At 41.5% G+C, this 13,192-nt stretch overlaps 1 protein-coding gene across 2 annotated transcripts in view; it reads left to right on the top strand.

The window, feature by feature from the left end:
- Positions 1 to 13,192, top strand: part of pi4kaa (phosphatidylinositol 4-kinase, catalytic, alpha a) — a 37,668-nt gene that overhangs the window by 5,373 nt on the left and 19,103 nt on the right. For both annotated transcript variants that reach the window (XM_038733342.1, XM_038733341.1), the window contains exons 5-32: positions 160 to 232; positions 326 to 588; positions 680 to 746; positions 847 to 995; positions 2,163 to 2,228; positions 2,315 to 2,411; positions 2,522 to 2,713; positions 2,802 to 2,902; positions 4,531 to 4,660; positions 4,754 to 4,883; positions 4,974 to 5,069; positions 5,150 to 5,333; positions 5,421 to 5,521; positions 5,670 to 5,838; positions 6,861 to 6,911; positions 7,118 to 7,226; positions 7,346 to 7,482; positions 7,564 to 7,697; positions 7,802 to 7,884; positions 7,975 to 8,045; positions 9,105 to 9,229; positions 9,348 to 9,429; positions 9,555 to 9,638; positions 9,787 to 9,876; positions 9,996 to 10,115; positions 12,122 to 12,214; positions 12,754 to 12,910; positions 13,021 to 13,148. In XM_038733342.1, coding sequence (XP_038589270.1) covers positions 160 to 232; positions 326 to 588; positions 680 to 746; positions 847 to 995; positions 2,163 to 2,228; positions 2,315 to 2,411; positions 2,522 to 2,713; positions 2,802 to 2,902; positions 4,531 to 4,660; positions 4,754 to 4,883; positions 4,974 to 5,069; positions 5,150 to 5,333; positions 5,421 to 5,521; positions 5,670 to 5,838; positions 6,861 to 6,911; positions 7,118 to 7,226; positions 7,346 to 7,482; positions 7,564 to 7,697; positions 7,802 to 7,884; positions 7,975 to 8,045; positions 9,105 to 9,229; positions 9,348 to 9,429; positions 9,555 to 9,638; positions 9,787 to 9,876; positions 9,996 to 10,115; positions 12,122 to 12,214; positions 12,754 to 12,910; positions 13,021 to 13,148 — 3,282 coding nt within the window. The remainder of the gene's footprint in view (positions 1 to 159; positions 233 to 325; positions 589 to 679; positions 747 to 846; positions 996 to 2,162; positions 2,229 to 2,314; positions 2,412 to 2,521; positions 2,714 to 2,801; positions 2,903 to 4,530; positions 4,661 to 4,753; positions 4,884 to 4,973; positions 5,070 to 5,149; positions 5,334 to 5,420; positions 5,522 to 5,669; positions 5,839 to 6,860; positions 6,912 to 7,117; positions 7,227 to 7,345; positions 7,483 to 7,563; positions 7,698 to 7,801; positions 7,885 to 7,974; positions 8,046 to 9,104; positions 9,230 to 9,347; positions 9,430 to 9,554; positions 9,639 to 9,786; positions 9,877 to 9,995; positions 10,116 to 12,121; positions 12,215 to 12,753; positions 12,911 to 13,020; positions 13,149 to 13,192) is intronic.

The raw sequence follows: 13,192 nt of genomic DNA, 5'->3' as shown, positions 1-13,192 counted from the left end.
TTAGCATAGACAGGAGGAACAATTATTAATATTTTTTTAAAAATGTACATATAAATGTAAAAGTATTGACCTAAAAGATGTGAACCTATTCTGGATATAATTTCTTGCTGATATGGTTGGTTAAGTTGGAGTATTGTGATGATGTAACATCATTATCAGATCCTGGAGGCGGTCATGGACATCATGCAAGTCCTGCAAGATATCTGCAAGAATCCAGAGGCTCATGACAAAGGTATTAACATAACGCACCTTTCTTTGTTACTTAGCCACTCTGCGTATTAATATTTTCAACTCCTCCACCTTCTGTAACCCTTTCTTTGTTCAGAATACCTCTGTAGGTACACTGTGCCCACCCTGCTCGGTGTTGCCCGTGCATTTGGCCGATACAGCAACACTGACGAGCCCTTACTGTCCAAGCTGTTCCCTCGACCGGTTGCTCCTGTGCTGCCTACGGCCGACGAAACTGACGTGCTGCACCGACGGTCCTTCAATGACTTCCGTTCCATCCTGCCCAGCTCTTTGCTCACGGTGTGTCAGGGAGACACACTGAAACGTAAAGCCTCCTCTCTGTCCAGCGTGTCACAACAGGTAAGTAAAGGAAGTTAAAAAGAAAAGTTAACAGACCTAAACTTAACCTGTACAAAGCTATGTATTTTTACACACACTTGTGTGTTTTCAGGCCAGTCCAGAGAGAGCCTGTCTGACCCCCAGCTCACCTGCTGATCCCTCTGCTCAGTACTTCGAAGGTAAGTATCCTAGCAGAAGCAGTTCAGCCTGTTGGGCTACAAGGAAATGCTGAGGGACTCGCTGAGGAACATGTTTTAAATTCTTGCTTCCCCTCTTCAGGTTCCTACCTGCCCGATGGCAGTGCAGTGGACCCTGATTACTACTTCTCCACCATCAGCTCCAGCTTCTCTGTCTCACCTCTTTTCACTGGAAGCAGCTCTGGAGAGTTTCATGTCCCTATGGATATGCTCAGACAGCTCCTTAGCATGGTAAGCAGCCACAGCAGCAGAACAGATGCATTTAGCCGCGATTCGACCAAAAGGAACTAAAAGGAGGCCTGTGCGCCGTACAAAACGATGCACAGACATCATTATTTGTAACCACTGTCCATGGACAAAATGTATAAATGAACATCAGATTTGACTGGAATATAATGATCAACTATAGTCCAGTGGTTGGCAATAGGTGGCCCGCGGTCCAGAACCGGCCCGCCAGCAATAATATGTGGCCCGTGGCCAGATTACTTTGATAGCAGAAAAATAAAAAATTAACAAATTGATAATGGCTGGTGCTGAAACAGATCTCAGTCATGACAGCTACAGTTACTCACACAATCACTTCCTCTTAAGTGATTGTGCCTCTAAAATAAATGTTTGAGAACGTTTTTTGCAGCAATGCTTCATGTCGAGTTTATTGAGAGCTTTTACTTCTGTTCTGAAGGACATTCAAAGGAGTCTCTGGCCTGCTTGACACACCTCTAAAAAAGCCATCAGTAAACGTGTGATTGGGTTCTGCAGAATTTTCTCAGAGAAAGGTTTATGAATGCGGATCCAACGCTGAAATGCGCACACACAATGCATGCACATGCGCAAAATTATCCTTTTATTCAATTTGTTTAACAAGGGAGAAAAAAATATCCGCAGTAAGATGGAATCGATCTTACAATCTACCTGACGGGAGTCCCGCACAGTACCGACTGAGCTAAATGTACTTTGAAATGAGTTGAAATATTTGGCCCGATGCCAGACTTATTTGCCGACCCCTGCTATGCTTGACCATTAAAAACAGCTTTTTTGTGTGGGAGTATAATGGAGAGACACACAATAAAGTTTGTTACAAATTTAATAACAAACTGGATAAAGCCATCAAGTTCCCATTCCCATTCAGAAATTCACTACAAGGCAAGCCCAACCCCCCCAAAGTAGCGGTACTTTCGGAAAGTACTACCCCCCGAGCAGGGACTTTTTTGGGGGGGTAAAATAAAGACCCTAGAACTAAATTTAGATTCTGGTCCCTACGGTTGAAACAGAAGAGAGTTCCTCCAAAGGTTCCTTGTTCTGGGGTATAGTTCCTTTGCTCGAAACGCAGCTTTTGATTTGAGAATGTGATGCACGGTGCAAAAAGTGATGATTTATTCAGTTGTTTCTTTCAAATAGGTTGAACTATTTGTCTCTGAGTCATTTTTGAAATCACTGGATTTGTCCTTGGCAGAACTTCGAGAGGTATGACTCTTCAAACACTACAGATGTTTGTCTACTCTTTGAGACACTACTGGTTCATTGATACATCTTTGCTTCTTTCTTCACAGTTGAATCCTGGTCTTCATCTGTACTACAAAACCTTCAGTGATCCTTTATATGTAGCCATATTTAAAATGCTCAGAGACACCCTGTATAATCTAAAAGGTGAACAATATAGTTTTCTTTCTTCAGATTATTCAGAAATGCAGCCCTTTAATGCCACAATTTGTCTCTTCCAACGGTAGTAATAACAATGTATTTTTCATGTTCACCAGACCTTCAGACAGACTACGTGAAGGAGGTCCACGACTTTGTGCTGGAGCAGTTCAGCAGCAGCCAGTCGGAGCTGCAGAGGATCCTGCACGATGTCGAGTACCTCCAGAGTGAACTGAGCCCGCTGAAACTGCGTTGTCAGGCCAACGCTGCCTGTGTCGACCTCATGGTTTGGGCTGTTACTGAAGAGCAGGGTGAGAAATCTGTTCATTCAGACAGGAAGTAATCTGTCTTAGAGGTCATCTCCGCAAAAATGCCTGTGTTCTCTCTTTATTTCACCAGGAGCTGAGAACCTTTGCACCAAACTGTCAGAGAAGCTACAGTCCAAGACGTCAAGTAAAGTCATCATCGCTCACATGCCCCTCCTCATTTGCTGCTTACAGGTGACAGTTTGTCCACCTTCCTTCTTCTCTGGTCATCTTCTCCTTTTAAGAACCACATAAAGATAAAAGGGAAAGCAACGTTATGTTCATGTGTGCATAAAAAAATCTGGGGCTGAACTTAAAACTCACTACTATCGCTACTTGATACCTTTCTGGTATCGACCAAAACAGCCCAGTATTAAGTAGAATCGAAATGTCTCCTGTCAAACAAGTACTTCATTCGATACTTTTTAATAATAATAATAACTTATATTTTTATAGCACCTTTCTTGGGACCTAAGGACGCTTTACACATAACTACAGAGACAGAACAATAAAAGTCATTCAGGGCCTTTGTAAAGAGGTGGGTTTTTAGGAGGTTTTTGAAGGTGTCCAGGGAACCAGATCACGGCAAAAAATGACTATTTGTTATGGTTTTGCTTGCAGCCAAACACGCAAGCAACACACCAAAAGAAAGAGAAGAGCATGCCTTTTTTTTCCTTATGTGCCTGCACCATAAACGGTATAAAAAAATTCCTGAATGCGCCGCGCCCATGCTGATTTTAACCCTCACCCTCGGCTGCGGTGTCGGACATGTTCGTCACTGTTGCAAGTGTCACCACAAGCTTGGCTTTCTGTTGGTTTCATCTTCTGGTATCATTAAACACTTCTCTGTACTTTTTTTATTTGTTGTTCACATCACTTGTCACTGATCGATCGCTGCGTTCCATCACATCAATTAAACATTTTTGTGGCGCAGCAGCGATCAGCTGATTTTACTCATGTGGCCTCCGGCTGCGGCTGCTTCAGATCTAGTTGGTGTGATCAACTTGTCTTCTGTTTACTTCTTTAGAGTCTTTAGTATAGTTTAGTGACTTCGTTTCTTGGGGGTTTGCGACTCACCAATAAAGGAAAAGGCACTCGCGGAGATCTTTCAATTCAGTTAATCAAAAGTTAACAAAATAATTTTCCGTTGTTTACTTTCAACACACATATCAAAAAATTCCCTTAAATTCGTTTCCCACAACTTAATTGGTCACTAAACCATTTCTCTCCTCCTCTCTCATTCAAATATAAAATAAATTGCCATATCATAATCCCATGAGGATGACCTAATTAGGATGAGTAGGATGTTATACAATTTCCCAATACTTTCATGTAACAGTTACTTGAAACAAGAAAAAAAAAATAGATAACCTTGCTTGTCCATAACAACAATAAAAATAATAATAGGCTACCAATCAACTACTATGGCTTCAACCGGTGGCATTTTATGCAAGGTATCGAATGAAGTTCTCTATTGGTATCGACATCACTTTAAGGGTACAGGTTTTGGTACTGGTATTGTAAAATTTTAAACGATACCCAACCCTGTCCAGAACTACGCGGCCATTGATTAAAAAAAAAATTTAACTCAGTTTTCCCGTGATAACGGGATAATTATTTTATGATCTCGAGATAATGACTGTTGTTTTCTCGTGATCACAACTACTCTCTAGGTTAGAAGTCGTTTGTAATGCAGCCCGTTTTAATTGTTTGATGTGTAAAACTCCACTTAATAAACACTGTAACAAGTTAGAACAAGGCTGGACTACAGCCACAGTCATTCATTTGTAGACATAAATCCATTCATGTGTCTGTGTCTTCAGGGTTTGGGTCGTCTGTGTGAGCGCTTTCCTGTGGTGGCTCACTCTGTCACCATGTCCCTGAGAGACTTCTTGGTTGTACCCTCTCCTGTTTTGGTGAAGCTGCACAAATACCACAGCCAGTATGGTTCAGGTAAACAACAGACCGCTCAGCAGCTGAGCGCTCCGTCATTCAGTGGCACTGTTATGTCTGGTTCAAAGTTTTCATTTTTTAAATTTTTTTAAGGTGGTGGTGAGATAAAGATCCATGTGACCAATGAACACTCCCAGTCAACCCTCAGTACCAATTCCAGCAAGAAGAGCCAGCCCTCCATGTACGAACAGCTGCGGGACATCTCCATAGATAACATCTGCAGGTGACTTCACTCACAAACACACTTACACAGCTTATGCTCACACACTGTTATCAACACAGCCTTTACCTCTCCGTCTCCATCTGTCCTCAGGTGTCTGAAAGCCGGTCTGACTATGGATAACGTCATTGTAGAAGCTTTTCTCGCCAGTCTGTCCAACCGTCTTTACATCTATCAGGAAAATGATAAGTAAGTCAGTCTTTATATAAAATGATGACTTTGACAAAAATTTGAGAGAGTATTTAAACGTGTTCCCCTCTCTTCCCCAGGGATGCTCACTTGATCCCAGACCACACCATCAGGGCTTTGGGTCACATTGCCGTGGCCTTACGGGACACCCCCAGAGTAATGGAGCCCATCCTTCAGATCCTCCAGCAGAAGTTCTGTCAGCCTCCCTCCCAGCTTGATGTCCTCATCATAGACCAGCTTGGCTGCATGGTCATCACCGGGAATGTAAGCATTAATATCTCTACCTTCTGTTTCAGCTAACCCTAGTTTTAGAGCATATCTATCGTAACTTTTCTTTTTCTTTCACCTCAGCAATACATCTACCAGGAAGTGTGGAATTTGTTCCAGCAGATCAGTGTCAAAGCCAGCTCCATGGTCTATTCTACCAAGGACTACAAGGACCATGGATACAGGTGACCACCATCTTACGTGACACAGTTACAGTTCTTTGGGGTTGTTGAGTACATGAGAAAGTGACACATAAAGTCCTCATGTTGACGAGTATTATCTACGGTTTGACATGAGAATCTAGTGAAAAATTGTTCCCTCTTCTGTGCATAGACACTGTTCCTTGGCTGTGATAAATGCTCTGGGTAATATAGCAGCCAACCTTCAGGCTGAGCATATGGTCGACGAGCTGCTGGTCAACCTGCTGGAGCTTTTTGTCCAGCTGGGCTTAGAGGGGAAGAGAGCCAGCGAGAGAGCCTCAGACAAAGGCCCGACTCTGAAGGTATGACACACACATATACCAACACAGTAGCAATGAGACCGCAGTGCTGGCAAAAGATAGTCCAGCAAAACAATCTGGACTTACCTTTTTCTTCAGTGCAGCTTAGCTTTAGTTCAGTGTGTAAGTTTTAGTGGCATCTAGTGGTGAGGGTTGCAAATTGCAACCATCGGATCAGTCACCGCTCACCCCTCTCATTGCAAGCGCGCAGGAGAAGCTACGGTGGCTGACACGCATTGTCGACTCTTGTGCTAAATAATACGTGTGGTCTTCCATTTGTCCAAATTTCACTTCTCTTCTTACTTCTAATAAACCAGACTACTACTACTTTTTCTTCTTCTCCTTCCTACGTATTCAACGTAGTGACAAAACGCACTCTGTAGAGCATTTTGTCCATTTGCGCTACTTTAGAAACATGGCAGTGCAACATGACGCCGTCCATGGAGGACCGGTGGTGCATGTACATAGAAATGCCTCATTCTAAGGTACTAAAATGTAATGGTTTATTTTTTAAGGTCTTTATACACCACTCAAAACATAGTTATGTTTATTATATTGCATTTCTGTCAAGAGATCCTCAGAAATATGTCACACTGGACCTTTAATGATAGAGGAAAGGCAGGAAGACAGAGAGAGGGGCTTAAAATGCAGATTACTTTGGCACAGCTGTATTGTCAGTCTGAACACGTCTAAGAGTGCTAAAGGGTTCAGTGTGCTTGAAATGAACTGAGACATGGATGGACGACTTGACCTCATCTAAAGAAGGTGGAAACACTTTTTTAACGTGTTCTTCATGGCACATACATTCAGACAGTCTCCCCTGGAAAGCATGGTTAGTACCTGGGTGAAGTTTGCGTGATTGATTATTTGTTTTGGAAACTTTGAAATCGTCAGACGCAGTCCTCCAAATTCTGACATCAGAAAAGTGTGGGTGGACGGAGCTTTATAAGCTGTTAAGCAACTCAACAAGCACTTCATATGAATGATACTGACACCAGGCCTGCTCTCCTGCTTTGTCTCTCTAGGCATCAAGCAGTGCTGGAAACCTCGGCGTCCTAATTCCAGTTATTGCAGTGGTGAGTGTTTTGGACATTTACAAAATTTTTAGCTTTCATCATGTTATTTTTATTACCTTCTCCTTCAAATAATCAGACTTAGTCATTCAGCCTGTTAAATATTGTCATTTTGTACAAACACATCCTTTTTGATGGTCTTTATTGCTGTATTTTAACAACCAGATTATTCTCTCTCACTCTCTCTCTCTCTCTCCTTCTACTTTTAGCTGACTAAGAGGTTGCCACCAATTAAGGAAGCAAAACCTCGTCTGCAGAAGCTCTTCAGGGACTTTTGGCTCTACTCTGTTGTCATGGGATTTGCTGTGGAGGGCTCAGGTACAGTTGGTTCAATTATACATTTATATGTCTGTCTTCACTGCATGACATTCTGAGGAATGTTTGTATTTAATTTAAAAATGATTTTATGTGTCATGCTTCATGATTTGATTCTTCAGGTCTGTGGCCAGAAGAATGGTACGAGGGAGTTTGTGAGATTGCGACCAAATCGCCGCTGCTCACATTTCCCAGTGGGGAACCTTTACGCTCAGAGCTGCAGTACAACTCTGCACTGAAGAATGACACTGTCACTCCGGTATGAGAGCACATTCGCACACATGCACAAACACACTCACATAAAGTATACTGTAGTTTATGGTTCATTGTTGTATTTCAGGCTGAGCTGAATGATCTGCGTAGCACCATCATCAACCTGCTGGATCCTCCTCCTGAGGTGGCTGCTCTCATCAACAAATTGGACTTTGCCATGTCCACATACTTGCTGTCTGTTTACAGATTGGAATACATGAGGTAAACCAACATGCATGCATATTGGCTTAAGTGCTTGAAAATGTTCAGTAATTATAATTGTTTATATCATTTTTACTCTATGATGCTTTCTTATCATCTCTAAGGATGCTGTGTGCGCTGGACTCTGACCGCTTTCAGGTCATGTTTCGATACTTTGAAGATAGAGCGATACAGAAAGATAAATCTGGTAAGCAGAAGGGGGGAAAAAAAGACTTTCTAAACACATGTGGTGGGAACTGTTTTTTAAATGCATTAATATTCAATATATTCTTTGCAGGCATGATGCAGTGTGTGATTGCTGTGAGCGACAAGGTTTTTGAGATCTTCCTGCAAATGATGGCTGAAAAAGTAAGGGAGAGCGTGTATCTTGACTCTGACCCTTTGTTTCATCACACAGTGGGAGGTATTTACTCAGGAAGTTGTTTTTAGGCACTAAGTGGTAGACCTACAAAGATTAATCTAATAATTGAGTAGTTGTCTATTACTATTAAATTAAAAGGAAACTATTTTGATAATCGATTTCTTTGCTCCTCTATGACAGTAAACTGAATATCTTTGGGTTGTAGACAAAACAAGCCATTTTAGGACTTCATCTTAGGCTCTGATCAACATTTTTCAAAATATTTTGACATTATTGACTAAACAACTAATTGATTAATCAAGGAAATCGACTGACGATTAATCGTCAATGAAAATAATCATTAGTTGCAGCTCTGAGTAGTCAAATTGCATTTGTCCTTATTTATGAAAGGACTGCTGGGCTTAAGCCCAGAGGTGGAGTGTTTCTAAAGAAACAGATCATGTGCAAACAAATAGATATTTATTAACAAACATATCTTACAGAGGAACAGAACAGACACAGACAAAAAACTAGACTACTTAACAAAAGGTGGTGATATAGCTTTTAACCAAAACACACATTTAACGCACATGCGAGCACACAGCTCCACACGCAGCTCCACTCCTGCTGCACCCAAGCACACCCATCTGACCCACTGGTCGGCAGCCACCTAGGCTGGCCCCCACAGGACCAGCCTCACACACTGGCCTCTCAAGACCAGCCACATAGCCCACTTGCTGCACTCTCCTTGCTCTCTTATCCTCCAGGTACTGATTGGGGAATCAGGTGCAGCTGCTGCCCATTACTAATTGCAGCTGCAAGGCAGGTGTGGAACCACAGGAGAAAGACTCACAAAAACAAAACACAAGACCCACAGTTCTAGGGCCGTAACACAAGACATTTAATATCATCACTTTGGACATCAGGGAAAGATGTTGCACTGTGTTCTGACATTTCATAGACCCAACGATTAATTGATTATTCAAGAAAATATTCTGCAGATGAATCCGTAATGAAAGTAATCTTTAGTTGCAGACATAAAATTAATAAAGATGTTGTATTTTCAGGCAAAAACCAAAGCCCATGAGGAGGAACTCGAACGCCACGCTCAGTTCCTCTTGGTCAACTTCAACCACATTCACAAGAGGATCCGCAGAGTGGCTGACAAATATTTGTCTGGCCTGGCTGAAACGTGAGCGTGCATTGATTCACACGCTTATTTACTCAGGATACTTTACTGACTCTGTGATAAACTGTTTAAAATGCAGCTTCCTCCCTAGCAGTGTGAACAGCATTATTTCTGTCCTCAGTTTCCCCCACTTGTTGTGGAGCGGCCGTGTGCTGAGGACCATGTTAGACATCCTGCAGACGCTTTCCCTCTCACTCAGTGCAGTAAGTGACAAAAACATCCGAACTGTTCTCCAGTGTAGCATCTGTCTTTCAGTCTTTGATGATCTTTGTTCTTAATGGATGTCTATACTACGGCAGTAATAATAATTTTTTATGGTGTATTGCAGGACATTCATAAAGACCAACCTTATTACGACATCCCAGACACTCCATACAGAATCACTGTCCCAGATACATATGAAGCCAGAGAGGTAATGTTATTTAACCCAGAATAAGTTATTCACCATTCTACTTATTGATTACTCGCCACTGTACACATATTTTAATTGTAATTGATCTAAACAATGCCTGTTTTAAACATGTCATGTATACAAAACTCAAATCATGTCTTTATTGTAGAGCATAGTGAAGGATTTTGCTGCACGATGTGGGGAGATCCTTAAAGAGGCTATGAAGTGGGCGCCGTCTGTGACCAAATCACACCTCCAGGTAACATTTACTTTCTTAAAATTCAGAACGTCCACATGTAGAGCACACAAAATAAACAGAGTTTACACGTTGGCCCTAAACATGGTTTTAACCGCTGTACTTCATGTGGTCTTTTTCAGGAGTATCTAAACAAACACCAGAACTGGGTGTCGGGTTTGTCCCAGCACACAGGACTGGCCATGGCCACAGAAAGCATCCTACACTTTGCCGGTTACAACAGACAGAGCACCACACTGGGGGTAAGTCACAGGCTGACTTTTTAAATGCTTATACTTAGTAATGGTGTAATTTGAACAATAAAAATGTCTCAAGAATGGATCCTTGTGGGACACCACTTACTATAGCTGCTTAATTCACTGCTTCTTCATTTATGACTATCTTGTAGAGATTATAATTTTAGATTAATTTGCCCAAAAAGTTGTGATATACATCCCGAATACTTACAGTAACAGAACTATGTATGTGAAGCCCCTTTCATAAATACATTCATTACTTAACAGGGTTTTTCCTGGCTCAGAATGGCCCTTTTGGGGGGTGACTTCCCGCGACAGAAAGCATGATCAGTATGCGTACAGTAAAGGCAATGAGTTACCTTATGACTGAAATCTATACATTTTCTTGTTATTTCTGACCATTTGATAAACAAAATATATCCACAACCTGGAGGAGTAAAAGTAAAGTAATATGTTAGTATAATATTATATTTACACTTGATTTGGATTTTTTCACAAATAAAACCTTCCTCTGATATTAGCTTACACCATTGTGGTTAATTATAATTTCAGATAATGGTTACTATAACTTTCTATTAGTAGCCTAATGTTAATTCCAGTTGGACAAAACAGCAGTTACATTTTGTGGGGTTGTTTTCAGTCATTAAGTTATTGTGCAGGAAAAATGCTCTAAAAGGTGGTCAGTCTCTCATTTGTTTATGCAAAGTACTAACTTGTCAATAATAAAAAACGTGCATACAGAATGAGTTCAACATTTCTAAAGTTTGATGTAGTGCCTCAGCCCTTTTTAATGTCCCGGGGCCGGTACGCCAAAGAGTAAAATGTAAAAGTGACAAAAGTCATCGCTCCCCAACAGCGCGAGCTTTGTAGCGGAGCGTTCAGGCGTGGTCAAACCAACGCAGCAGCATTTATAAATCCTGCGGCAGCTGCATGTGTAAAAAAACAAAAAAAACCAAATATTTTGAGAAACTGTGGATGAGAGGAGAGGTGACTGCTGGAAGTCAAGACGTCGTATTTACGTTTATGTTCTGCTTGCTCAAAAGCTGTTTTATTAATGGCTATTAAAATACATTAGGAGAATATTTGAAACGCTTTTTCAATTCTTATCATTTTGGTGCTGGTGATTTTCCTTTGGCGCTTGCTAAAACCTTTTTGGGGGTTGCCAAAAAATTCTCTATGCAGGAAAAACCCTGCTTAAATATGATGGATATTTCACATGTTGGACTCTTGTCTAAATAAACGCCTGAGTCAGTTTTACGTAAAAGTCATTATGGCAGTCACACTAGTTCGGACCTGTAAAAATTCAGTTAGACTTCCAGCACGGCGTACTCCAGTAGTTCTCAAACTGGGGGCAGGCCACTCAGGGTGGGCGTAGTGAGGATGTTGAGATGAAAAACTGAGAATGAGCCAATTTTACTTTGTAGAGGAGATTTTTCTCATGTTAGAATCGTCTATACAAAGGATTTTTCCACAAAAACAGTAAATTAAGCAACTGGGGCAAAACTGGCTAAAAGGAAAAACAACTCTTACAACCATAATAATTAAAGCAGCACTTCCCCCCAGCCTGCCAATTGTATTGATTAACGGATGGCTATCCAGAAGAATGCTTTACACACAGCAAATAGGAATTAAATTTTATAATGTCTTATTATTCTGTGCTTTTGCTCTGTACGATATTATAAAATAAGCAGCAGACTTCTTTTTCAGTGAGAGACTTGAGAACAGCGATGAAAACACTGCTCCCTCTCGCACACCAGCTGCCCAATATCATGAAAACATTGTGGCTCTTTTTGTAAATGTCCCGTCATGTCCGAACAAAGTCATGAAGAACATTTATATAACAGACACTTACAGTATGTGTGAATGACAAAAAGCCGTTTAACAGAGTGATAAAGACAGCAATGTTTCGTATTCTAGGACTTAATAAAGTAGTCTATGTTTCAGATATTTTACATGCTTTCTGCATAATCAGTTACAGTTCAAGTGCTTAATTCTTGTGCTGTCATCTGTAGTCCACTCAGCTGACTGAGAGGCCAGCCTGTGTGAAGAAGGACTACTCTAACTTCATGGCCTCCCTCAACCTCAGGAACAGATACGCTGGAGAGGTAAAACCACCAAATCATACCAGTTTTTATGGCCCATGTCCACAGACTCCGGCCATGTTAACCTCCAGGTCTGTCCCCCTCTGGTATCACATGTACTATGTCTTGATACAGCTGAAGTTACAATTTAGTTGATATTATTTGCATTATTTCTCTGGTTCTGTTACCAGACAACACAGTGAGTACAGTATGAAATGGTGATTTGATCGGGGCAGATAAATGCTCCATATGAAATGTAAAATATGCGACAACAGAGAAAGTTAGAAGCAACAAAATGCTGTCTTCTTAAAGTGCAGCCACAAAGTTTTTACATGCTTGTAAAACACAGAAAATGTCTGCAAAAAATATATAAATTTGGCTGCTGAGGAACAGAGTTGCTTGGTTTCTGAAAGGTTTCTGGTGGAGATTGAAACCTTGTTGGAGTGGTCGTGGAGCTGTAGCACAATCAGAACAAGATGCCTGTGTACATAAACGCAACATAATAGATAAAACCCTTTTATACTGTGCTTCTCCTGCTCATTTCTTTTCTCTTTTGTGTGTAGGTATCTGGCATGATCCACTTTGCACAGGCAGTTCGAGGACAGCCCGATCTGGGCCGGATGATGATTAAGCAGATGGGAGAGGCTTTGGACTCTGCACAGCCCGAGGTTTTCACTGAGGCCATGTTCAAACTGGCAGCCTTGCTCATCAGCACTAAAGGTTTCACTTTCTCTGTGCTTATCTTTGCTGTTAACACTCGCAATTATGTTTTATACCAAATGCTCCGGATTAGTTTTCTGAATATCCTTTTTGTGTGTTCTGTGCTCTAGACTGCGATCCTCAGCTCCTGCACCACCTCTGCTGGTCGCCCCTCAAGATGTTTACAGCGCACGGCATGGAAACGGCTATCGCTTGCTGGGAGTGGCTGCTGGCAGCACGTGTTGGGATGGAAGTGCCGGTACATAGATTGTTTTTTATCATTTTCACTCTTGTGCCCTTGTG

The sequence above is a fragment of the Micropterus salmoides genome, unplaced genomic scaffold, assembly GCF_014851395.1.
Source record: "Micropterus salmoides isolate LMB-PRFRI ecotype aquatic unplaced genomic scaffold, ASM1485139v1 Ms_hic_scaffold_20, whole genome shotgun sequence".
In the NCBI taxonomy this organism is placed as follows: Eukaryota; Metazoa; Chordata; class Actinopteri; order Centrarchiformes; family Centrarchidae; genus Micropterus; species Micropterus salmoides.
Note: the sequence above shows the minus strand (reverse complement) of the source record. Positions and strands in the feature narration are given on the sequence as shown.